The 26886-nt window shown below is 41.3% G+C and overlaps 2 protein-coding genes across 2 annotated transcripts in view; both read left to right on the forward strand.

Moving 5' to 3' along the window:
* The first annotated feature begins 294 nt into the window (after positions 1 to 294).
* On the forward strand, positions 295 to 14319 carry LOC103172405 (very low-density lipoprotein receptor-like). Its single transcript, XM_042346790.1, has 17 exons — positions 295 to 353; positions 625 to 719; positions 2052 to 2188; positions 2533 to 2755; positions 5324 to 5443; positions 6748 to 7119; positions 7794 to 7916; positions 8000 to 8122; positions 8845 to 8964; positions 9075 to 9200; positions 9814 to 9985; positions 11161 to 11385; positions 12212 to 12330; positions 12416 to 12555; positions 13183 to 13324; positions 14001 to 14150; positions 14291 to 14319. Exons 1-17 carry the CDS (start codon positions 295 to 297, stop codon positions 14317 to 14319), a joined length of 2475 nt encoding a protein of 824 aa, XP_042202724.1.
* Positions 14320 to 15038: 719 nt separating this feature from the next.
* The window catches only part of LOC103178122 (low-density lipoprotein receptor-related protein 2), a 44268-nt gene continuing 32420 nt past the window's right edge, over positions 15039 to 26886 (forward strand). The window contains 14 exon segments of the mRNA XM_042346794.1: positions 15039 to 15075; positions 15936 to 16055; positions 18026 to 18397; positions 19073 to 19195; positions 19279 to 19401; positions 20667 to 20786; positions 20897 to 21022; positions 21635 to 21806; positions 23666 to 23706; positions 23709 to 23889; positions 24714 to 24832; positions 24918 to 25057; positions 26025 to 26166; positions 26353 to 26502. Coding sequence (XP_042202728.1) covers positions 15039 to 15075; positions 15936 to 16055; positions 18026 to 18397; positions 19073 to 19195; positions 19279 to 19401; positions 20667 to 20786; positions 20897 to 21022; positions 21635 to 21806; positions 23666 to 23706; positions 23709 to 23889; positions 24714 to 24832; positions 24918 to 25057; positions 26025 to 26166; positions 26353 to 26502 — 1966 coding nt within the window.

Raw genomic sequence — 26886 nt, forward strand, 5'->3', positions numbered from 1 at the left:
ATCAGTGATATGTTTCCTTTGCAATTGGCCACACTGCTGCTATTGGCATTATGGAAGCCATCTACCCAACTAAATCCCCATCAGCCAGGAAGGTACTGGCTTTGATTACTGTCAGTCAATGGTACCTGAGGAAGCTGCAGGGATGGTGCAATTGGCTTTTAAATCCATTGTTGCTGCTATAGCCTGCACTTGTAGTTTTATACTAGTCTTTTGTGCCTTGCAAAATCTCTTGCAAAAGCCCTTGAAGACCAGATATATGGGGATATCTTTCAGTGCATACCTCTTTGAAACACGATGCTGATCTGCAGGCAATACATCACTGATTTGCAGCCACAGCAGCTCTTGTGGGCAAAGTAAAATAATCGTTGCATTTGATAACAGTTCAGTATCACGGTGACTCTTCAACATAATGCATGCTTTGTGCTGCTCCAGTTATGTTTGGTAGTCTCTGATCCTCTTTATTGTGTGATTATCAGATTTTTCACCCAAAGAGGCGCACTGTTTTTTAGATGGCCTTTAAGTTACCAATTTTCTGATGGGCTTAAAAACTATCTAAGCAAATTCTAATTTGGGCTGAGAGCAGATCTTTCTTCTTAGTATTCTTAGTATTGTTTTGAAATACAGAAGTGCTGTAAAGCAACTCTATGGACCACCAGCTTCAGAATGGAAATGTGATGGAGAGGAAGACTGTAGTGATGGAAGTGATGAACATTTCTTTGGTAGGTGACTTGAGGGTTAAAGGTGTTCAGACTGACTGGCTGCTTGTATGTTTGAACTCTACATCCATTAACCAGCTACCAGCTACAACTACTTTTAAATTAGATTGGATTTTCTGCTAATTCAATACAATTTATCAATCAATCTGGGCTAAAAAGTTGCAGCGAAACGTATTTGTATAACCAACTCTTTTAATATGATCTGCAGCACAACAGAAGATGCTTGTAAATAAAGCTTATTCTTTGTGGAGGCGGGTGGGCATCTCGTGGAGCTGGTTTGAAATTGTGGAATTAAGACAACTCTTGTTGATGGAACTGGAAAGGGTAAGGTTCTTCCCACTTGCTCTTGTGAACCAACCCTGCAAGCCAAAGTACTAGCAGCTGCAAGTTTGCCAGCCAGCACTCTCAATGATGAGTTTGCTGTTTTAGATGACTAAGCTCCAGCAGTACTTCAACCACACTCTGGGGTCCCCAAGTCTTGGCTCTCACCAAACTGTATCTAATGCACTGGAGAATTGATTAAGTGACGTGTACCTCCAGAGAGTGCATTACTGGTTCCAGATGGAAATTTCCATTTGTAGGTGGCATGCATACGACATTCTGTCTGATTTGGTTACTAGTAATGCATTTCTAATTGTGCCAGACACCCAGCTGACCAAAAAAAGGATACTTACAAAACTAATAGAGAAGGCTTTCATAACACAAAGCGAATTAACAGGAAGTGTGGAAACGTGGATGTGAGAAGAGAGTTTTGCTCCCAGGGACTAGGATTGGTTGGGATGAAGTGATGTTCCTGTGTGTTTGCACCATAAACACATGATTGAACACGATGAGTGTTGGGGTGACATTTATGAAACAGTAGTAAAAATGTAGGCTTTAGAATAGGGGTGGAGGGATGACAGAGTTGGTATTGTTTAACTGGTCATTGTAAGAAGGGCAAAGAATTGTTTTGGAAGCACAACGTACCAAGATGTTGAATCTGTTAGAACAGAAATAGGCCATGCAGACAATTAGATTGGCAGTAGAGATGCTATGAATGTCTTTACTTCAGTTTGCGCATTAAATTAGACCTTTCCAGAAAACTTAAACTTTATCTTTATTAATGCGGAAAATAAGTAAATTTTGCAGCTTCAATTTAACTTTTAAAAATTTTAAAAATCGTAATGTGGAACCTCTTTAAAACTAGAATTAGTGTGTGGGGGAAGAAGGGAGAAGGAGAGCGGCGAATTAGAGGAAAGAAAAGGACTGAGTCTTGGGTGTTTCCAATTGAGACAAGTTGTCAAACGAGCGGAGCCAACAGATCTCAACGTTAAATGGTGATTTTGTCTTTTCCAGCCCAGTCCACTTGCAGTTCTCTAGAACTCACATGCTCCAGTGGCCGATGTGTTTCTCAGACTTTTGTGTGCAATGGGGAAGATGACTGTGGTGATGGAAGTGATGAACAAGGGTGTCGTACATCTATCTGGAGTCCTGTAGCTCAGTGGTTAGAGCACTCGCTTTGCAAGCGAGAGACCTGAGTTCAATTCCAGGCAGGTCAGGGCGAAACCTTGGGCAAGTTTCCTTACTCCACACAGAGCCTAATAATAATCCCTCCAAAATAAAAAACAATAATAAATTGGTCATTTTTCAATCTACGACTGTTTGTGGGACATTGCTGTGCGCAATTGGCTGCCGCGTTCGCCCACAAATATACAGTCAATTCACTTTACAGTCTATTCTGTGAAGCGCTTTGGGACGTCCTCCCGACGTGAAAAGCACTACATCAAATGCAAGGATTATTATTATTATTATTATCTGTGGGCCACATGAGTTTCAGTGCAAGAACTCTGAGTGTATCCCACTGACCTGGGTGTGTGACAACAATGCTGACTGCACTGATCGATCTGATGAATCTCGAGACAGCTGTGGCCATACCCTTCCTCCTCCTGTGACCTGTTCTCTGAGTGAAATGCCATGTGATTCAGGAGAATGTATCCACCACCTATGGTACTGCGATGGTGGGATTGACTGCAAAGATGGAAGTGATGAAGCTAATTGTTGTAAGTCGAAAATTCTATAAGCTTTAGGTATGTACATGTGGGAAGGGGCACATGAGGACAGATTTGTGGGTCTCCTAATTATCACAAGCCAGTTCTTTCTGCTCTGAATTCCATGCTGTTTGATGGGGTTGTTGTGCCAACAATCTGGTGAAAATCTTTCTGAGGAACTATTTGAAGGCTCTAGAACCTCATTTCATATCTTAGATCTTCATGGGAGTGAGTGGCTTTTACTCAGTAAAATACTGTAANTTTTTTCTGACTTTAGGACAATCGCTATAGCATAAGATGTTTTCTGCAAGCGAGGTAACTTCTGGGGATTGCATTATACATTGGGGATTTTGAGCCTTTCTTTGTTGAAACATGGAGGGAATGGTTGTCGTTCAAAAAGAATGGGGCAAATTGTGAACATTGCTAACCTATCGGAGCTCTTGTGGCTAGTTTTATAATAGTCAAGTCTTTACATTCAAATCGTTTGCATGCTAAATATTAATGTGAGAAGATTTCCTGCAACATTTCACTTCCATTTTTGTATCTGCTGCTCAAACGTGTAGACCAGGTCAGTTCAGATGTGGTAACAGCAGCTGCATCCCTGAAAGCTGGGAATGTAACAAAATGATGAACTGCATTGATGGCAGCGATGAGGTCAACTGCACGAAAGGTAGGTGTCCGATCTGAATTATAGGCTTCAAATGTTCAATAAATGTTCTCTCCTTAAACGTTTATCATTCTTTCCTCCACAAGTCAGACATCAATAATATAAATATAATCAATAATAATCCTTGCATTTAATGTAGCGCCTCATCACATTGTTGAGGTACCACAAAGTGTTTCACAAGATTTTCTGTAAAGTGTAGTGACTTTTTTTTGCAGGTGAACCCAGCAGCCAACCTACACACAGCAACAACATTCCACAAATAGCTATGAAGCAAAAGACCCATTTTGTCTGGGAGATTGTTGGTCAGAATACTACAAATATGTAGGAAATTAACTATTCCCACTTTCCTCACTGTTCAGAAGAACGTAAACTGTATCTAACTCAACAGTCAATCCCCTCTGCCTAACCCTCCACCACAGACGTTGGTTCCAACATAAACATTGCCTTAACACTGCATTGGGGACAGATTTAACGTTTGTGTTCAGTTGCTCAGCAGCAGCTTGCTTCCAATTGCCCTAAAGTTATTTAACAAGGTAATTGGGTTCAGGACAAACCAGTCCACCAATTGTCCCAGACATGAGCCTGTTTCCTATCAGAGGAATAAAAGAACACATCAGTCAGTTGGGAGATGTTTGTCTGCTCCCCTTCGGTACTGTTTTTAAAAAAGGAGAAGTTAATATACTTTACAGTAATTGATTTGCAATTTAGACTTCTGCTTTTGGCAGAATCGATGATATGATTCCTTTGCGATTGGCCACACTGCTGCTATTGGCAGTATGTTTATCCAAGTCAATAGATGGTGAGTAAGTGTTGGGTTTAAGATCTGATGTCTAGCTCAGCTGTGAGGGCTGTGCTGGAAACTCCTTTCCTACAGAAAGTAACCCTTGAACGTCTAAATATTTTGTTGCTCACAGGCTCCTGTCTGCTCTCATTCTTGAGAGTAAAACTAGTCCTGATCACTTGACCTGTTCAAGTCTCCACCTTCCTGCTGTGTTGTGGCTTCTTTCCCACCCATTTTAAAATGGTGAGATATTTACATGATTCTTGGGTTCAGTGGTTGTCGAGCACACGTCCCCATTGTTGTCCATCGCCACCTCGCCTGGGGGGGTGACAAACAACCAGCTGATCCGAAGTACGTTTAAAAATAGTTTTGTATCTCCAGCAGTGGCTCAATTGTAAGCCCCCTCCCCAGCTGAATCTCCATCAGCCAGGAAGGTACTGGCTTTGATTCCTGTCAGTCAATGGTACCTGAGGAAGCTGCAGGGATTGTGCAATTGGCTTTTAAATCCATTGTTGCTGCTATAGCCTGCACTTGTAGTTTTATACTAGTCTTTTGTGCCTTGCAATGCAAAATCTATTGCAAAAGCCTTTGAAGACCAGATGTGCAGGGATATCTTTCAGTGCATACCTCTTTGAAACACTATGCTGATTTGCAGGCAATACACCACTGATTTGCAGCCACAGCAGCTCTTGTGGACCCAATAAAATAGTAGTTTTTGCATTTGATAACAGTTCAGTATCATGATGACTCTTCAACATAATGTATGCTTTGTGCTGCTCCAGTTATGTTTGGTAGTCTCTGATCCTCTTTATTGTGTGATTATCATATTTTTCACCCAGAGAGGTGCATTTTTTTTAGATGGCCTTTAAGTTACCAATTTTCTGATGGGCTTAAAAAACATCTAAGCAAATTCTAATTTTGGCTGAGAGCAGATCTTTCTTCTTAGTATTCTTAGTATTGTTTTGAAATACAGTAATAATAATAATATTATTAATAATAATAGTGCTGTAAAGCGACTCTATGGACCACTGGCTTTTGTGACAATGAGCCTGATTGGAGTTCTGATTCTGTTAGGATCCTAGAACATAATCAAGTATGCATTTTTTTTTTAAAAATCTTTTTTTATCCCGAGGTTTACAAATTACGTGTGAGGAATATCAGTTTCAGTGCAAAAACAGACTCTGCATCCCTTCAGAGTGGAAATGTGATGGAGAAGAAGACTGTACTGATGGAAGTGATGAACATTTCTGTGGTAGGTGACTTTAGGGTTAAAGGTGTTCAGACTGACTGGCTGCTTGTATGTTTGAACTCTACATCCATTAACAGTGCTACCAACTACAAACTACTTTTAAATTAGATTGGATATTCTTCTAATTCAATACAATTTATCAAGCAATCTGGGCTAAAAAGTTGCAATGAACCGTATTTCTATAACCACAACAGAAGATGCTTGTAAATCAAGCTTATTCTTTGGGGAGGTGCGTGGGCATCTCGTGGAGCTCGACCACTGTTTTTTGCGACAATGAGGTTTGGATTTGTGGAATTAAGACAACTCTTATTGACAGAGCTTGAAAGGGCAAGGTTTCTTCCCACTTGCTCTTGTGAACCAACCCTGCAAGCCAAAGTACTAGCAGCTGCAAGTTTGCCAGCCAGCACTCTCAATGATGAGTTTGCTGTTTTAGACTATTGAGCTCCAGCAGTACCTCAACCACAATTTTAGGAACCCAAGTCTTGGCTCTCACCAAACTGTATCTAATGCACTGGAGAACTGATTAAGTGACGTGTACCTCCAGAGAGTGCATTACTGGTTCCAGATGGAAATTTCCATTTGTAGGTGGCATGCATACGACATTCTGTCTGATTTGGTTACTAGTAATGCATTTCTAATTGTGCCAGACACCCAGCTGACCAAAAAAAGGATACTTGCAAAACTAATGAGAAGGCTTTCATAACACAAAGCGAATTGACAGAAAGTGTGGAAATGTGGATGACAGAAGAGAGTTTCGCTCCCAGGGACTAGGATTGGTTGGGATGAAGTGATGTCCCTGAGTGTTTGCACCATAAACACATGATTGAACACAATGAGTGTTGGGATTACATTTATGAAACAGTAGTAAAAATCTGTGCTTTAGAATGGGGGTGGAGGGAGGAAAGAGGAGAGAGTTGGTATTGTTTAAAAGGTCATTGTAAGAAGGGCAAAGAATTGTTTTGGAAGCACAAAGTATCAAGATGTTGAATCTGTTAGAACAGAAATAGGCCATGCAGACAATTAGATTGGCAGTGGAGATGCTATCAATATCTTTATTTCATTATTAAATTAGACCTTTTCAAAAAAATGAAACTATCTTTATTAATGTGGAAAATAAGTAAATTTTACAGTTTCAATTTTAACTTTTAAAATCGTAATGTGGAACCTCTTTAAAACTAGGATTAGTTGGGGGGGGAAGAGGGGAGAAGCAGAGGGGCGAATTAGAGGAAAGAAAACAGCTGAGACTAGTTGTCAAACGAGCGGAAGCAACAGATCTCAACCTTACATGGTGAATTTGTCTTTTCCAGCCCAGTCCACTTGCAGTTCTCTAGAATTCACATGCTCCAGTGGCCGATGTGTTTCTCAGACTTTTGTGTGCAATGGGGAAGATGACTGTGGTGATGGAAGTGATGAACAAGGGTGTCGTACACCTATCTGTGGGCCACATGAGTTTCAGTGCAAGAACTCTGAGTGTATCCCACTGACCTGGGTGTGTGACAACAATGCTGACTGCACTGATCGATCTGATGAATCTCGAGACAGCTGTGGCCATACCCTTCCTCCTCCTGTGACCTGTTCTCCGAGTGAAATGCCATGTGATTCAGGAGAATGTATCCACCGCCTATGGTACTGCGATGGTGGGATTGACTGCAAAGATGGAAGTGATGAAGCTAATTGTTGTAAGTCGAAAGATCTATAAGCTTTAGGTCTCTACAGGTAAGAAGGGGCACATGACGACAGCTTTGCATAAGAACATAAGAAATAGGAGCAGGAGTAGGCAATTCGGTCCCTCGAGCCTGCCCCGCCATTTAATAAGATCATGGCTGATCTTCTAACCTAATTCCATTTACCCACCCTATCCCCATATCCCTTTAAGGGGTTGTTTGTGGGTCTCCTAATTATCACAAGCCAGTTCTTTCTGCTCTGATTCCATGCTGTTTGATGGGGTTGTTGTGCCAACAATCTGGTGAAAATCTTTCTGAGGAACTATTTGAAGGCTCTAGAACCTCATTTCATATCTTAGATCTTCATGGGAGTGAGTGGCTTTTACTCAGTAAAATACTGTAATTTGTTTCTGTCTTTAGGACAATCGCTATAGCATCAGATGTTTTCTGCAAGCGAGGTAACTTCTGGGGATTGCATTATACATTGGGGATTTTGAGCCTTTCTTTGTTGAAACATGGAGGGAATGGTTGTCGTTCAAAAAGAATGGGGCAAATTGTGAACATTGCTAACCTTTCGCAGCTCTTGTGACTCGTTCTATATAGTCAAGTCTTAACATTCAAATCGTTTGCATGCTAAATATTAATGTGAGAAGATTTCCTGCAACATTTCACTTCCATTTTTCTATCAGCTGCTCAAACGTGTAGACCAGATCAGTTCAGATGTGGTGATGGCAGCTGCATCCCTGAAAGCTGGGAATGTAACAAAATGATGAACTGCATTGATGGCAGCGATGAGGTCAACTGCACAAAAGGTAGGTGTCCAATCTGAATTATAGGCTTCAAAAGTTCAATAAATGTTCTCTCCTGAAACGTTTATCATTCTTTCCTCCAGAAGTTCCAACATGCACAGGGCCTACTGATTTCAAGTGCCAAAGCGGAGAATGCATACAAATACACCAAGTGTGTAACCGCTATCTGGACTGCAAGGACTGGAGTGATGAACCCTTCAAAAGTTGCCGTAAGTGTCTTGGGAGTGCTACGGATGTGCATCTAGTTTAAAATGTCAGCATCTGTTTTACAAGCATTTGTTTCTGACTAAGCCAATCAGTTTGATTATCAGTGCCTGAGATTCCATACAAAGGTGCTTTTCCTGAGTATCTATTGGGGTTTTGTGCACTGTTCCAATGTAACTCATGTAAAATGCCTGGATTGCCTTAACTGCTGATAATTACAGTCAGTGCAAGGTTCTCTTCCCAAGGGAACCTGTATTGAATGACCTTTGTGGGATTTGTCATAAACAGTGCAATGTGCATTTTAATCTTCCAAAACTGAAAACGATGTCTTGTGTTTCCTCTAAATTCCAGGAAGATTTGGAGTTTTTTTTGGGGGGGTGGGGGAAAGGGAAGAGAGGAATCCTTAAGGATTCCGATATGGTCTACTTCCAGAGCAGCCTTCTCATGGGTCCGTTTACCATGAGTTTCAGTGTGCATTAGACTCAAATACGTGCACTAGTCAGTGCACAGTTTCCACAAGCATTAACCTTTTGCTGTAATTCAATTCTAGAACTCGTTTGGGCTTTCATTCCCTTTCCTTGTGCCCCCCTTCACCGGGTGTAAAACCAGTTGTTTGAGTAAAGAGGGAGTATTAATTTGACCAAAGTGCTGCTTGGGTCATGTGGTAGGTATATGATGGGTCAAGCAGTGATCAGCTTTATTCTTCCTTGATCCTTTTAATCTGCAGATGTGAACGAATGCTTGGACAACAATGGTGGCTGCTCTCACCTGTGCAAGGATCTTCCCATTGGGTATGAATGTCATTGTCCTGATGGCTTTGAGTTGATTGACCAGAAAACATGTGGAGGCAAGTCAACTAACCCTTTGTTGTTGTTGTTAACTAATGGTACAAACTTACTTCTTTTCATGACGATAATGTTATAAACTTGCTCCTTTCATGAACCTCTTCCATTATAGATGTCGATGAGTGTCAGAAGCCTGGAACTTGCGGTCAAATTTGCATCAATCTGAAAGGAAGCTATAAATGTGAATGTCATACAGGCTATCACATTGATCCAACCACTGGAGTTTGCAAGGGAATAGGCAAGTAGAAAGTTAAGGAAAGTCCAAGTTCTCCCTGCCAGGATATTAGTGGGTAATCTGTTGTTTTTAAGGTAAGGAATGGAAACCTCTCTAGCCTTCTCCTCTTCCCCAAAGAAAATGTACTTCTGTGCCTGAAAACCGTGCAGTAATTAATCTTAGCATTCTTCTCTTCTCTCCCCCGAAATACTCTTCACTGTCTGCCCCATACCCAATGGTTCTCCCACTGATGGTGGGGGCGTGAAACAGTCTGCAGTCTTGTTCCCACCCCAGCTGTAGTTTCTATTTAAATCCTCAACTCCAAATGCTACAAAATATTCAAACCATACCCTTTCTGTATCTCCAATCCTTTAATACCATGGTACTTGCAGCTTTTGTCTTTTGATCTTCAATCCTTCTACCATGTAGATTTCCTTCTACCACATAAGATTTCAACACTGTCATCCTCTTTCTTGTCCAACTCCCTCATAGAATTGTATTTGACATGTAGTGTCCCAAACAAATATGTAGGACGGTGGAAGATGAACTGAATGGATCTTGATCTTTTGCCTAGCAAATTCTTATGTTATGTATTTCTCCATTCAAAGTTTGACTTCCTGTTGTATTACTCTACTAGGAACAGAGCCTTATCTATTCTTTACTGATCACCACGATATCAGGAAACTAGGACTTCACAGCAAGGAGTACACAAAGGTAGCTCTGGAACTGAGAAATGTGATATCGCTAGACACTGATATTGCTGCACAAAGAATCTTCTGGGGTGATTTGGGACAGAAGACAATTTTCAGGTAATGCAAACACTGTGGATTTAAGAATTACTATAAACTGTAACGCAGAGATAATTTATAAACCTGTTAACCTTCTCAGGTGCAGTAGTTGATACAGGTAGATACTGGCCAACACTCACCAGTTAGTTCTTGTATTACCCTAACCTAATTATCTGCCTATCTGCTGTTGGACCGACTTATCTTAATTTTTGGATGCACTGTCAACTGCTTCCCTGACCTGTTTTTCAAATATTGGCAAATCTAATTTGGAACCTGTCTTGTGACAGACGTCAAGATCCCTCATAAAATTTGTTAGCTATTTTCTTTCTAGAGAATAGTTAATGGAAGGTTAACTGAATGGACCCGAGCTCCTGTGGATCCAGTAGAAAGGCTTCCTCCAGCTCATGTGCAAAGTCCAGGATCAAGCAGTGAGGTGGATTTGTGGCAAACACGGGAATCATTTGCAAGGAGGAAGGGTGGGCTCTGTTCTATACAGACCCTGGAGGCTGTTGACTTTCCAGTGGGCACAACTGCTTGCCAAGGCTCCTCACAGTATTGCAGGTGCCTGGCTCATCAGCAAGACCTGGAAGGGCAGACCAGTCACTGGTGACAGGGACTCTTCCCACTCAGCTCCAATTAACCCCTGCAAGCCAAAGCCCTAAGACGAAGGGTGGTTCTAGCTAGCAAGAAGCAGACAAGCTTGCAGTGCTATCAATGGCATACTATGGGGTTTTAGCTGATTGTACCCAATGCACACTTTGAGGTCTCCAAATCTTGGCTCTTGCCAGAATGTGCCTAATGCTTTCTGGAATTAGGTAAGTTGAATTAGGTAAGGAGGGAGAGAGAGCGTATTCCCTTCCAAAAGTCTATCTCTGGAATTTCTATGTGGAGGTGGGATGCTTGGAGCTCCATTTAGTTTGGATATTCATAAGCACGGTGATTGGTTTCCACATGACACCTGGCTGACCCCAAAACAATCTTTCTAGAGAAGATATGGCATAATTATGTGTCCTCATCTTAGAAAGAGGTTACTATCTGATAATGGCATGGTCATATGTAACTCATTTCAACAAACTGATCAAATACGGTTCTGTTGTAGCAAATGCACAAATAGCTTTGCCATTAACTTTGGTTGACTCCATCTTTTCATTGAAGTCTGAGACTCCTAATTTAATGTGAACATCTCAATCTTTAAGTATGTCCATAGATAAACAAGAAGACAATCCCAGTGTATTCCAAGTTCTTAAGGGTTCCCATATTCCTGTGGGCATTGCTGTGGATTGGATCTACAAGCACATCTACTGGACTGATGCCAGCAATAAAACCATATCCGTGGCTACCTTTGATGGAATCAAAATGAAGATTCTCTTTGACACTGACCTCAGGGAGCCATCTTCTGTGGCAGTTGATCCACTATCCGGGTACTGATGGTTTATATCAAATTATGTATCCACAACCTGTCTTTCAACATATATGATGGTCTCTATATTAGAGGCAATTAAGCACCTTGGGCAGCCAGGTGGCTAATTGAGAGCAAGTCTAGTATACAGTCACAAAAGCTTTTATACTAGTTCTCCTTTCTTGCCATATTTTGTTCATACTGTTTATCTCATCTTTTCTTCCACCACAAAAATACCAAAGTGGAGAGGAAAATGTGCCGCATTCATTACTTCATTATATAAGACAATGAATTGGTGGCTCTAGAAAGGCCCACACTTTTATATTGTTATAGTTCTATATTGGCTAGGTATACACTATAGGCTGTACATACACTGTACTGGTTGCTCTGCCTGTATATACACTGTGTGCACAAGGGAATAACTAGATAAAGATGTAATAAGTAAATGTGCAGTTGCTGAACAAATTTCCCAAAGTTTTATTGCTGCAAGTGATTGGTGCATTGTTCTCTTNAAAAAAAACTAAGTGGCTAGTTAAATTAATGGCTAATCTCATGTGGAATGGTCCATTCCACCTAAATCTAGGGCTCTTTTTGATGTAAGCTCATCTGTGTATACCACTGAACTGTAGTCCAGGCAGTCATTGGCTTCCTCTATATATAATGGAAGGTGCTTAAGCATCCTTTATTCGTCTTGCTACTAGTTGTGGGGAATTTGGGTTTATTTTAATGTATACATCAATGTATCCTAAAATTAAGTCTGTGTGCCCCATGATGTTTGTCAGTTTAGATGTGGGGAAGGAAAACACCTGGAGTTTGTGCTAATTCACTGATATACTTTTATGTCGAAGGTTCATTTACTGGTCAGACTGGGGTGAACCAGCAGTAATAGAAAAAGCAGGGATGAACGGTGTTGATCGTCAGCTCCTGGTTACCCAAGATATTCAGTGGCCAAATGGCATTGCACTAGGTGAGCAGAGTGCTAAAGGTCCATTTTTTTCCCAACATTTGGATTGTCAAGTTGTTTCTTTAAGTGATTGCTCCCTTGTCTACAGACCTTGTGAATAGCCACCTTTATTGGGTTGATTCAAAGGTACACAGCCTGTCATGTGTAAGCTTAAATGGCCAGGATAGAAGAACCGTGCTACAGTCTCAGGAATTCCTTGCTCATCCTTTCAATCTCGCAATATTTGAGGTAAGGTTCATGTCCTTCAGGTGTGAATGTATGTAACTTTGAATTGAAGTAATATTCCTGGTGAGTGTTGGATGAGCAGAATACTTATTCCTTTGCACTGGTCTCTGGTCAACTTTAAAAGATAGTGGACCATTTATGTTCATTACAGAAATTTGTCCATCAATACTTCAATATATTGAGTAGATCACAGCATGCTAGAAAGCCACCCGATGCTCCTTCAAGCCTCTGGTTGTCTATGTGTCCAAGTTGTTAATGTTTAAAGTATATTGGTTGTATGGTGAAGGAAAACCCAAATCACTCCCTGTATAATGAAGGAAGTGGTCTGATATCTTAATAGCCATGAGAAGAGTAGAACTGTGTGGATCTGAAGCATGAGACACCATTACCCATACTTTACAGATGAATTTGGAACTAAACATGTAGATATAAAAGCAGCAACGTGAAACGCGACTACAAATGTAATCTTGTTTTTTGTTGTTGTTGTCATAGAGGGGTTTAATGGACCATAATATACACTACTTCAAATGCAATACTTCCTGGCAGTCTATAGAGCTGATATACCACTTCAATCAAAGAAGGAATGTTAGTGGGTGTTAGGTCTTGAAATGAAATTGATTTTGTTCGCAGGATCATGTCTTTTGGATTGATGGAGGGAATGAAGCTCTCTTTCGAGCCAGTAAACTAACAGGAGAGAATGTGGTGACTTTAGCTTCCAACCTGAAAGAACCTCGAGACATCATTGTGTACCATGAACTAATTCAGCCACCTGGTAAGAGCTCGAGCTGAAACATTTAATGGAATCAAACTTGATTAAAAACATCTCAATTTGTAAATCCTTGACATTTCCTCATTGTAGCACATTGTGTGGCTCTTCCTGAAGATAACCTGTTGAAATGCTATTATCTCAACTGTGCCTGGCTTCAGATCACACTTGCAAGACATTCCTCTTTGACTGTGCCTGCAGTCACCTGTTCCCTCCTCTTCTGGGCTCATCTTAAACTCTGCCATTGTTGTACACTCTGGCACTGACCCGTGTGATGAATGCTATCCAACTGGAAGCTGTATCAATACTGTAAATCAACTTAACTCAAACTCTTAATAACTAAGGTATGAGGGCACCTTGCTCCAGATGTACTTGAAACCCATACAGTATTTCTTGTATTTATTGATCATCATAGCACTTCTTTCCCTTTTTCTTAGCCCCCCCCCCCCCCCACACACACACACACAATTCACCCTTTGTCCACATTAATAGGACAGTTGTTCTCTCCAACCACTTTAACCAGTGTTTCATGTCTTCACTATGGGAACATCCATCGAGTAGGTTATAGCAGATCAGTTCTTGTTTCTGCAATCTATTTTTGTTCGGGCACAAATTTAGTTTACATTATTGAGCAGTTTGATTAGAACGGTGCTCCAGACAATCTATTGATTTTTGTCCACAGGCATAAATTGGTGCAATGACGGTGTTACGAATGGAGGCTGTGAATACCTGTGTCTCCCTGCTCCTCAGATCAACACTCAGTCCCTAAAATACTCCTGTGTGTGTCCCTCGGGGATGCAGTTGAAGGCAGGTGGACAAGTGTGTACAAATGGTAGGTTCTGCACTTCTCAACAATTCAAAGAAGATAATCTAATAACCTAGATAAATTCAACTGCTGGGTGATATACAGTAGGCCACATCTATGGAGCAGATATTGATATTGCAGTAACATTACTTAATATTTCTCCTCAGAGTCGTCTATTGCACTCATCAAGGTGTAATTTGTGGTAACTTGTGTTCCATCTCGAAAGAAATGGAAGTAAGTTTTGCTGACTTGCAGGAGTGCTGCAGTGTTGGAGCAGAGTTCCCGTGAGACTTGTAACTTGTTACCAAAAGGAGTCCCTGCTCGGTTTTCTTAAATCCCACTCAATCACAGCACAGACTTCATTGTCGTAAGGCGTCTAACACTTACATATTTCAAACCAATAACAGACAGAGTACTTGCAATGCTTTACATAGAAAGAGAAGCTGCATTATATTCATTCAGATTCAGTTTAATGCATTATGCAGGAAGGGAAGCCTTTCTAAACAGTTCACACACAATGACAAGAGTAATCTTGAGAAAGCCTATCGAAGTTATAAAGATTTGCAATTTTGCCTGTTTCAGTAATTTTACAGTAGAGTATTCTAAACTGCAGCTTCATGGTTTGTGTAAATGGTACAGTCAGCAAATAACACCGATCATTATTGGCTCTAATTAGAAAATGAATTGTATTTCTCCCATGTAACTGGTTTGTCAACGTTGTGTTGATCGGTTTCTCCACATGATGTGATAGTTGACAAGCATATAATAATATAATCAATAATAATCCTTGCATTTAATGTAACGCCTCATCACATTGTTGCGATCTCGCAAAGTGTTTCTGTAAAGCGTAGTGACTTCTTTGCAGGTGAATGCAGCAGCCAATCTACACACAGCAACAATATTCCACAAATAGCTATGAAGCAAAAGACCCATTTTGTCTGGGAGATTGTTGGTCAGAATACTACAAATATGTAGGAAATTAACTATTCCCACTTTCCTCACTGTTCAAAAGTGAGTTTACTGAATCTAATTCAAAAGTCGACCCGTCTGCCTCACCCTCCCCACAGACGTTGGTTGCAAAATAGACATTGCCCTAACACTGCATTCGGGACAGATTTAACATTTGTGTTCAGCTTCTCAGTTGCTCAGCAGCAACTTGCCACCAATTGCCCTATGCTATTTAACAAGGTAATTGGGTTCAGGCACAAACCAGTCCACCAATTGTCCCAGACATGAGCCTGCTTCCTATTAGAGGAATAAAAGAACACAGCAGTCAGTTGGGAGATGTTTGTCTGCTCCCCTTCAGTACTGTTTTAAAACAAACGGGAAAAAGTTGATATACTTTATAGTAATTGATTTGCATTTAGATTTCTGCTTTTGGCATAATCGATGATATGATTCCTTTGCGATGCATTTGATAACAGTTCAGTATCATGGTGACTCTTCAACATAATGCATGCATTGTGCTGCTCCAGTTATGTTTGGTAGTCTCTGATCCTCTTTATTGTGTGATTATCAGATTTTTCACCCAGGGAGGTGCATTTTTTTTAGATGGCCTTTAAGTTACCAATTTTCTGATGGGCTTAAAAACATCTAAGCAAATTCTAATTTGGGCTGAGAGCAGATCTTTCTTCTTAGTATTCTTAGTATCGTTTTGAAATACAGTAATAATAATAATAATAGTGCTGTAAAGCGACTCTATGGACCACTGGCTTTTGTGACAATGAGCCTGATTGGAGTTCTGATTCTGTTAGGATCCTAGAACATAATCAAGTATGCATTTTTTTTAAAAAATTCTTTTTTTATCCCAAGATTTACAAATTACGTGTGAGGAATATCAGTTTCAGTGCAAAAACAGACTTTGCATCCCTTCAGAGTGGAAATGTGATGGAGAAGAAGACTGTACTGATGGAAGTGATGAACATTTCTGTGGTAGGTGACTTTAGGGTTAAAGGTGTTCAGACTGACTGGCTGCTTGTATGTTTGAACTCTACATCCATTAACAATGCTACCAACTACAAACTACTTTTAAATTAGATTGGATATTCTTCTAATTCAATACAATTTATCAAGCAATCTGGGCTAAAAAGTTGCAATGAACCATATTTGTATAACCAACTTTTTTAATATGATCTGCAGCACAACAGAAGATGCTTGTAAATAAAGCTTATTCTTTGTGGAGGTGGGTGGGCATCTCGTGGAGCTGGTTTGGAATTGTGGAATTAAGAAAACTCTTGTTGATAGAACTGGAAAGGGCAAGGTTCTTCCCACTTGCTCTTGTGAACCAACCCTGCAAGCCAAAGTACTAGCAGCTGCAAGTTTGCCAGCCAGCACTCTCAATGATGAGTTTGCTGTTTTAGATGACTAAGCTCCAGCAGTACTTCAACCACACTCTGGGGTCCCCAAGTCTTGGCTCTCACCAAACTGTATCTAATGCACTGGAGAATTGATTAAGTGACGTGTACCTCCAGAGAGTGCATTACTGTGTTCCAGATGGAAATTTCCATTTGTAGGTGGCATGCATACGACATTCTGTCTGATTTGGTTACTAGTAATGCATTTCTAATTGTGCCAGACACCCAGCTGACCAAAAAAAGGATACTTACAAAACTAATAGAGAAGGCTTTCATAACACAAAGCGAATTAACAGGAAGTGTGGAAACGTGGATGTGAGAAGAGAGTTTTGCTCCCAGGGACTAGGATTGGTTGGGATGAAGTGATCTTCCTGTGTGTTTGCACCATAAACACATGATTGAACACGATGAGTGTTGGGGTGACATTTATGAAACAGTAGTAAAAATGTAGGCTTTAGAATAGGGGTGGAGGGATGACAGAGTTGGTATTGTTTAACTGGTCATTGTAAGAAGGGCAAATAATTGTTTTAGAAGCATAAAGTACCAAGCTGTTGAATCTGTTAGAACAGAAGTAGGCCATCTAGACAACTAGATTGGCAGTGGAGATGTTATGAATATCTTTACAACAACAACAACAAAATTACATTTATAGAGCGCCTTTCACATCAGGAGGACGTCCCAAAGCGCTGAACAGTCAGATGTCAGGACCCGAGCATGGGGGAGGGGTGGTGTAGGAGTGAGGAAAGGCAGAGAGTTGGGAGAGAGACCAAAGGCACGGTCGAAGAGAAGCGTCTTGAGACTGACATTGAAGGAGGCAAGGGAGGAAGTGAGGCGAAGGGACCGTGGGATGGAGTTCCAGAGTGTGGGGGCAGAGAGGCTGAAAGCCCGGCCACCAATTGTAGGGCGAGTCGAGTTTTGGATGATCTGCAGCTTGTGAAGGGAAGAGTTGGGAAGACCAATGAGGAGGGAGTTCCCGTAGTCGAGCCTTGATGTGACGAGTGCGTTCGTGAGGGTTTTGGCAGCCTGCGGGGTGAGGCAGTGGCGGAGTTTGGCAATGTTGCGGAGGTGGTGGTAGGCAGTGTCGGTCATGGCACGGATGTGGGGGAGAAAGGACAGTTCAGTGTCAAACAAGACACCCAGGTTCCTGACTGGCTTAGTGAGGTTGAGTGTGCAGCCGTGGAGGCTGATGCTGCCAGCGCCCGAGATGCGAACCAATCAGGAGGGCCTTGGTCTTGCTGATGTTGAGTTGGAGAAAGTTGGCCCTCGTCCAGGACTTGATGTCGGACTTTACTTCAGTTTGTGCATTAAATGAGACGTTTTCAGAAAATCTAAACTTTATATTTATTAACGTGGAACATAAGTAAATTTTGCAGCTTCATTTTAACTTTAAATTTCTAATATTAAACCTCTTTAAAACTAGAATTAGTGGGTGGGGGAAGAGGGGAGAAGGAGAGGGGCGAATTAGAGGAAAGAAAACAGCTGAGACTAGTTGTCAAACGAGCGGAGGCAACAGATCTCAACTTTAAATGGTGAATTTGTCTTTTCCAGCCCAGTCCACTTGCAGTTCTCTAGAATTCACATGCTCCAGTGGCCGATGTGTTTCTCAGACTTTTGTGTGCAATGGGGAAGATGACTGTGGTGATGGAAGTGATGAACAAGGGTGTCGTACACCTATCTGTGGGCCACATGAGTTTCAGTGCAAGAACTCTGAGTGTATCCCACTGACCTGGGTGTGTGACAACAATGCTGACTGCACTGATCGATCTGATGAATCTCGAGACAGCTGTGGCCATACCCTTCCTCCTCCTGTGACCTGTTCTCCGAGTGAAATGCCATGTGATTCAGGAGAATGTATCCACCGCCTATGGTACTGCGATGGTGGGATTGACTGCAAAGATGGAAGTGATGAAGCTAATTGTTGTAAGTCGAAAGATCTATAAGCTTTAGGTCTCTACAGGTGAGAAGGGGCACATGACGACAGCTTTACATAAGAACATAAGAAATAGGAGCAGGAGTAGGCAATTCGGTCCCTCGAGCCTGCCCCGCCATTTAATAAGATCATGGCTGATCTTCTAACCTAATTCCATTTACCCACCCTATCCCCATATCCCTTTAAGGGGTTGTTTGTGGGTCTCCTAATTATCACAAGCCAGTTCTTTCTGCTCTGAATTCCATGCTGTTTGATGGGGTTGTTGTGCCAACAATCTGGTGAAAATCTTTCTGAGGAACTATTTGAAGGCTCTAGAACCTCATTTCATATCTTAGATCTTCATGGGAGTGAGTGGCTTTTACTCAGTAAAATACTGTAATTTTTTTCTGTCTTTAGGACAATCGCTATAGCATAAGATGTTTTCTGCAAGCGAGGTAACTTCTGGGGATTGCATTATACATTGGGGATTTTGAGCCTTTCTTTGTTGAAACATGGAGGGAATGGTTGTCGTTCAAAAAGAATGGGGCAAATTGTGAACATTGCTAACCTTTCGCAGCTCTTGTGACTCGTTCTATATAGTCAAGTCTTAACATTCAAATCGTTTGCATGCTAAATATTAATGTGAGAAGATTTCCTGCAACATTTCACTTCCATTTTTCTATCAGCTGTTCAAACGTGTAGACCAGATCAGTTCAGATGTGGTGATGGCAGCTGCATCCCTGAAAGCTGGGAATGTAACAAAATGATGAACTGCATTGATGGCAGCGATGAGGTCAACTGCACAAAAGGTAGGTGTCCAATCTGAATTATAGGCTTCAAAAGTTCAATAAATGTTCTCTCCTGAAACGTTTATCATTCTTTCCTCCAGAAGTTCCAACATGCACAGGGCCTACTGATTTCAAGTGCCAAAGCGGAGAATGCATACAAATAAACCAAGTGTGTAACCGCTATCTGGACTGCAAGGACTGGAGTGATGAACCCTTCAAAAGTTGCCGTAAGTGTCTTGGGAGTGCTACGGATGTGCATCTAGTTTAAAATGTCAGCATCTGTTTTACAAGCATTTGTTTCTGACTAAGCCAATCAGTTTGATTATCAGTGCCTGAGATTCCATACAAAGGTGCTTTTCCTGAGTATCTATTGGGAACCCTGAGGGGTTTTGTGCACTGTTCCAATGTAACTCATGTAAAATGCCAGGATTGCCTTAACTGCTGATAATTACAGTCAGTGCAAGGTTCTCTTCCCAAGGGAACCTGTATTGAATGACCTTTGTGGGATTTGTCATAAACAGTGCAATGTGCATTTTAATCTTCCAAAACTGAAAACCATGTCTTGTGTTTCCTCTAAATTCCAGGAAGATTTGGAGTTTTTTTTGGGGGGTGGGGAAAGGGAAGAGAGGAATCCTTAAGGATTCCGATATGGTCTACTTCCAGAGCAGCCTTCTCATGGGTCCGTTTACCATGAGTTTCAGTGTGCATTAGACTCAAATACGTGCACTAGTCAGTTTTCCACAAGCATTAACCTTTTGCTGTAATTCAATTCTAGAACTCGTTTGGGCTTTCATTCCCTTTCCCTTGTGCCCCCCTTCACCGGGTGTAAAACCAGTTGTTTGAGTAAAGAGGGAGTATTAATTTGACCAAAGTGCTGCTTGGGTCATGTGGTAGGTATATGATGGGTCAAGCAGTGATCGGCTTTATTCTTCCTACATTTGTATCCGGAGTAGCTGAGAATAGATTTCCAGTCCACTGTCAATTGACAGTCCACTCTCGATTCTAAGTTGCCGAGTAGTTTGTATTAGATTTTTCTGGAAGATTTGCCTTTTGTTTTCTTTCAGTTAATAATAATAATCCTTGCATTTAATACAACACCTTTTCAGATCTTCCAGACGTCTCAAAGTGCTTCACAGAATATACTGCAAATTTGAATTGACTGTTTGTTTTGTGGGCGAAACGCGGCAGCCATTTGCACACAGCAATGTCCCACAAACAGTCGTGGATTGAATGACAAAATTTTGATTTATTTTATTTAAAGTGATTATTACTCCTGGGAAAAGTGATCCCCCAATCGAAAAACAACCGGGTTCCTACTTACTACTGGGTAAACAGCAGCATGTGGCATAAGGAAACTTGCCCAATGTTTCACCCTGCCCGGCAATCGAACACAGATCCTCTCGCTTGCGAGGCGAGTGCTCTAACCAATGAGCTACAGGACTCCACTGTAGTCTTTGAACTGCTGAAACAACTTGATCCTTTTAATCTGCAGATGTGAACGAATGCTTGGACAACAGTGGTGGCTGCTCTCACCTGTGCAAGGATCGTCCCATTGGGTATGAATGTCATTGTCCTGATGGCTTTGAGTTGATTGACCAGAAAACATGTGGAGGCAAGTCAACTAACCCTTTGTTGTTGTTGTTAACTAATGGTACAAACTTACTTCTTTACATGACGATAATGTTATAAACTTGCTCCTTTCATGAAACTCTTCCATTATAGATGTCGATGAGTGTCAGAAGCCTGGAACTTGCGGTCAAATTTGCATCAATCTGAAAGGAAGCTATAAATGTGAATGTCATACAGGCTATCACATTGATCCAACCACTGGAGTTTGCAAGGGAATAGGCAAGTAGAAAGTTAAGGAAAGTCCAAGTTCTCCCTGCCAGGATATTAGTGGGTAATCTGTTGTTTTTAAGGTAAGGAATGGAAACCTCTCTAGCCTTCTCCTCTTCCCCAAAGAAAATGTACTTCTGTGCCTGAAAACCGTGCAGTAATTAATCTTAGCATTCTTCTCTTCTCTCCCCCGAAATACTCTTCACTGTCTGCCCCATACCCAATGGTTCTCCCACTGATGGTGGGGGCGTGAAACAGTCTGCAGTCTTGTTCCCACCCCAGCTGTAGTTTCTATTTAAATCCTCAACTCCAAATGCTACAAAATATTCAAACCATACCCTTTCTGTATCTCCAATCCTTTAATACCATGGTACTTGCAGCTTTTGTCTTTTGATCTTCAATCCTTCTACCATGTAGATTTCCTTCTACCACATAAGATTTCAACACTGTCATCCTCTTTCTTGTCCAACCCCTCATAGAATTGTATTTGACATGTAGTGTCCCAAACAAATATGTAGGACGGTGGAAGATGAACTGAATGTATCTTGATCTTTTGCCTAGCAAATTCTTATGTTATGTATTTCTCCATTCAAAGTTTGACTTCCTGCTGTATTACTCTACTAGGAACAGAGCCTTATCTATTCTTTACTGATCACCACGATATCAGGAAACTAGGACTTCACAGCAAGGAGTACACAAAGGTAGCTCTGGAACTGAGAAATGTGATATCGCTAGACACTGATATTGCTGCACAAAGAATTTTCTGGGGTGATTTGGGACAGAAGACAATTTTCAGGTAATGCAAACACTGTGAATTTAAGAATTACTATAAACTGTAACGCAGAGAATTTATAAACCTGTTAACACTTCTCAGGTGCAGTAGTTGATACAGGTATAAGGTTTTGTTTTTTATCTGCATATAATCTATTCAAACCTATTAGATACTGGCCAACACTCACCAGTTAGTTCTTGTATTACCCTAACCTAATTATCTGCCTATCTGCTGTTGGACCTACTTATCTTAATTTTTGGATGCACTGTCAACTGCTTCCCTGACCTGTTTTTCAAATATTGGCAAATCTAATTTGGAAACTGTCTTGTGACAGACTTGAAGATCCCTCATAAAAATTGTTAGCTATTTCATTTCTAGAGAATATTTAATGGAAGGTTAACTGAATGGATCCGAGCTCCTGTGGATCCAGTAGAAAGGCTTCCTCCAGCCCATGTGCAACGTCCAGGATCAAGCAGTGTGGTGGATTTGTGGCAAACGCGGGAAGCATTTGCAAGGAGGGAGGGGGGGCTCTGTCCTCTACTGACCCTGGAGACTGTTGACTTCACAGTGGACACCACTATTTGCCAAGGCTCCTCACCTGGAATGAGTAGCTGACACTGAGTAACCTGTTATGCAGCGTTGGACTTGAACCTTGAAGGTTGGCACAGTACAAGCTGTCCTGTAAAGGTCTGGCCACCATGCTGAAGGCAGATGTCTGCCAGTTAGCTGATGAGGAAATTCTAAAACTTGGGGCAACAGCTGCTGGAACATTCTGAAGTCTGAGTTTGCAAATACATGTTTGTACATACAGCGCCTGGGATCCACATTGATTGGTTTACAGAGAGGTCAGCAGCTGCTGGTTAAGTTCGCACTTCCAATTGGTGGACCATCACTCAATGGGATGGGACACATTTCTGAGTTGTGGGAAGGAAGATGGTGGTAATACTCTCACACGTGTCATGCTGAGCTGCGCTGCATACCAGGAAGCTTGCAGGGAGTTCCTTGTACCTACCATGCACCTAGTGAGGGTTCAAACCTGTGCTTGTTGGATGTCAAATAACCAACTAGTGACGTTCCTCCAGTGGATGTGAGGGAGGTAAGCAGGGTCTCTTTGGAGCTGAACTGGCTCCAAGGCGACGCGTTTGGCAACAATATGTCGTAATCAAGCCCACCCTCTGTGGCGGTCTCAGTTTTCCGGTTCCTGAGGCTGGCAGATTTGCAGTATTCCAGGGTACTGCAAAGCCAGCCTGGCTCATCAGCAGGACCTGGAAGGCCAGACCAGTCACTGGGGGCAGGGACTCTTCCCACTCAGCTCCAATTAAGCCCTGCAAGCCAAAGCCCAAAGACGAAGAGAGGTCCTAGCTGGCAAGCTTGCCAGACAGTGCTATCGATGGCAAACTATGGGGTTTTAGCTGATTGTACTTGAGCAGTACCCCAATGCACATGATGAGATCTCCAAATCTTGGCTCTTGCCAGAATGTGCCTAATGCTTTCTGGAATTAGGTAAGTTGAATTAGGTAAGGAGGGAGAGAGAGCGTATTCCCTTCCAAAAGCCTATCTTTGGAATTTCTATGTGGAGGTGGGATGCTTGGAGCTCCATTTAGTTTGGATATTCATAAGCACAGTGATTGGTTGCCACATGACACCTGGCTGACCCCAAAACAATCTTTCTAGAGAAGATATGGCATAATTATGTGTCCTCATCTTAGAAAGAGGTTACTATCTGATAATGGCATGGTCATATGTAACTCATTTCAACAAACTGATCAAATACGGTTCTGTTGTAGCAAATGCACAAATAGCTTTGCCATTAACTTTGGTTGACTCCATCTTTTCATGAAGTCTGAGACTCCTAATTTAATGTGAACATCTCAATCTTTAAGTATGTCCATAGATAAACAAGAAGACAACCCAGTGTATTCCAAGTTCTTAAGGGTTCCCATATTCCTGTGGGCATTGCTGTGGATTGGATCTACAAGCACATCTACTGGACTGATGCCAGCAATAAAACCATATCCGTGGCTACCTTTGATGGAATCAAAATGAAGATTCTCTTTGACACTGACCTCAGGGAGCCATCTTCTGTGGCAGTTGATCCACTATCCGGGTACTGATGGTTTATATCAAATTATGTATCCACAACCTGTCTTTCAACATATATGATGGTCTCTATATTAGAGGCAATTAAGCACCTTGGGCAGCCAGGTGGCTAATTGAGAGCAAGTCTAGTATACAGTCACAAAAGCTTTTATACTAGTTCTCCTTTCTTGCCATATTTTGTTCATACTGTTTATCTCATCTTTTCTTCCACCACAAAAATACCAAAGTGGAGAGGAAAATGTGCCGCATTCATTACTTCATTATATAAGACAATGAATTGGTGGCTCTAGAAAGGCCCACACTTTTATATTGTTATAGTTCTATATTGGCTAGGTATACACTATAGGCTGTACATACACTGTACTGGTTGCTCTGCCTGTATATACACTGTGTGCACAAGGGAATAACTAGATAAAGATGTAATAAGTAAATGTGCAGTTGCTGAACAAATTTCCCAAAGTTTTATTGCTGCAAGTGATTGGTGCATTGTTCTCTTAAAAAAACTAAGTGGCTAGTTAAATTAATGGCTAATCTCATGTGGAATGGTCCATTCCACCTAAATCTAGGGCTCTTTTTGATGTAAGCTCATCTGTGTATACCACTGAACTGTAGTCCAGGCAGTCATTGGCTTCCTCTATATATAATGGAAGGTGCTTAAGCATCCTTTATTCGTCTTGCTACTAGTTGTGGGGAATTTGGGTTTATTTTAATGTATACATCAATGTATCCTAAAATTAAGTCTGTGTGCCCCATGATGTTTCTCAGTTTAGACGTGGGAAAGGAAAACACCTGAAGTTTGTGCTAATTCACTGATATACTTTTATGTCGAAGGTTCATTTACTGGTCAGACTGGGGTGAACCAGCAGTAATAGAAAAAGCAGGGATGAACGGTGTTGATCGTCAGCTCCTGGTTACCCAAGATATTCAGTGGCCAAATGGCATTGCACTAGGTGAGCAGAGTGCTAAAGGTCCATTTTTTTCCCAACGTTTGGATTGTCAAGTCGTTTCTTTAAGTGATTGCTCCCTTGTCTACAGACCTTGTGAATAGCCACCTTTATTGGGTTGATTCAAAAGTACACAGCCTGTCATGTGTAAGCTTAAATGGCCAGGATAGAAGAACCGTGCTACAGTCTCAGGAATTCCTTGCTCATCCTTTCAGTCTCGCAATATTTGAGGTAAGGTTCATGTCCTTCAGGTGTGAATGTATGTAACTTTGAATTGAAGTAATATTCCTGGTGAGTGTTGGATGAGCAGAATACTTATTCCTTTGCACTGGTCTCTGGTCAACTTTAAAAGATAGTGGACCATTTATGTTCATTACAGAAATTTGTCCATCAATACTTCAATATATTGAGTAGATCACAGCATGCTAGAAAGCCACCCGATGCTCCTTCAAGCCTCTGGTTGTCTATGTGTCCAAGTTGTTAATGTTTAAAGTATATTGGTTGTATGGTGAAGGAAAACCCAAATCACTCCCTGTATAATGAAGGAAGTGGTCTGATATCTTAATAGCCTTCAGAAGAGTAGAACTGGTTTAACAAAACATTGTGTGGATCTGAAGCATGAGACTCCATTACCCATATTTTATAGATGAATTTGGAACTAAACATCTAGATATAAAAGCAGTGATAAACTACATTCTTATCAAATGTAGCAATTATTTTGGTTATTTCTCTATTTGTTGCTCGAGCCTCAGTTTGACTGAGCACATGGAATAGTGTAAGCATTGACTGTCATTGGCGAGAGAGCCTTCAGCCACTCTGCCCTCAACCTCTGGAACTCCATCCCCCAGTCACTCCACCTCACCACCTCCTTAGCCTCCTTCAAGTCCCGCCTCAAGACCCTCCTCTTCAACCATGACTTCGGCCACCATCTTCCTCTCCCCTTTTCCCCCCCTGACCCCAGCTCAGGTCTGAAATGCTGTACATTGTCCAGCACCTTGGGATATCCTCCCAACGTGAAAGGCGCTGTACAAATGTAATCTTGTTTTTTGTTGTTATCATAGAGGGATTTAATGGACCATAATATACACTTAAGAATTGCAATACTTCCTGGCAGTCTATAGAGCTGATATACCACTTCAATCAAAGAAGGAATGTTAGTGGGTGTTAGGTCTTGAAATGAAATTGATTTTGTTCGCAGGATCATGTCTTCTGGATTGATGGAGGGAATGAAGCTCTCTTTCGAGCCAGTAAGCTAACAGGAGAGAATGTGGTGACTTTAGCTTCCAACCTGAAAGAACCTCGAGACATCATTGTGTACCATGAACTAATTCAGCCACCTGGTAAGAGCTCGAGCTGAAACATTTAATGGAATCAAACTTGATTAAAAACTTCTCAATTTGTAAATCCTTGACATTTCCTCATTGTAGCATGTTGTAGCATTTTTGTTCGGGCACAAACTTGGTTTACATTATTGAGCAGTTTGATTAGAACGGTGCTCCAGACAATCTATTGATTTTTGTCCACAGGCATAAATTGGTGCAATGACGGTGTTACGAATGGAGGCTGTGAATACCTGTGTCTCCCTGCTCCTCAGATCAACACTCAGTCCCTAAAATACTCCTGTGTGTGTCCCTCTGGGATGCAGTTGAAGGCAGATGGACAAGTGTGTACAAATGGTAGGTTCTGCACTTCTCAACAATTCAAAGAAGATAATCTAATAACCTGGATAATTCAACTGCTTCATTGTCATAAGTCTTCTAACACTTGCATATTTCAAACTGGAGATTTATGTATTATAAAAACAGTGGCTTAGTGAATTCTAATTGAATACGTCAATGCAATATTTAAAATTGGCTCATAGTCCCCTCCCTGAACTAACTTCTTTTAGACGATTAAGACATTTAAAAACAGATTATTGCATATTTCAAGACAACTCTAATATCCAGAAGGTAGGTAGGCCAATGTATAGGCAGACATTGACTTGCCTGCTCTGAGCCTCCTCAGTGAAGTGTTGAAATCTGGTTTCAAGTTTGGCTTCAACCTGTACTCTCATGTCCATG

This window comes from Callorhinchus milii, unplaced genomic scaffold (assembly GCF_018977255.1).
Source record: "Callorhinchus milii isolate IMCB2004 unplaced genomic scaffold, IMCB_Cmil_1.0 Scaffold1, whole genome shotgun sequence".
Classification (NCBI taxonomy): domain Eukaryota; kingdom Metazoa; phylum Chordata; class Chondrichthyes; order Chimaeriformes; family Callorhinchidae; genus Callorhinchus; species Callorhinchus milii.

Excerpts from the sequence above, each read along its gene's own strand:
- LOC103172405 (XM_042346790.1), top strand. The coding sequence starts at position 295 with ATGCTGATCTGCAGGCAATACATCACTGATTTGCAGCCACAGCAGCTC. Across the intron at positions 9,986-11,160 it reads GGACAGAAGACAATTTTCAG|TATGTCCATAGATAAACAAG; the intron begins GTAATGCAAACA and ends TCAATCTTTAAG. Across the intron at positions 11,386-12,211 it reads GCAGTTGATCCACTATCCGG|GTTCATTTACTGGTCAGACT; the intron begins GTACTGATGGTT and ends TTTATGTCGAAG.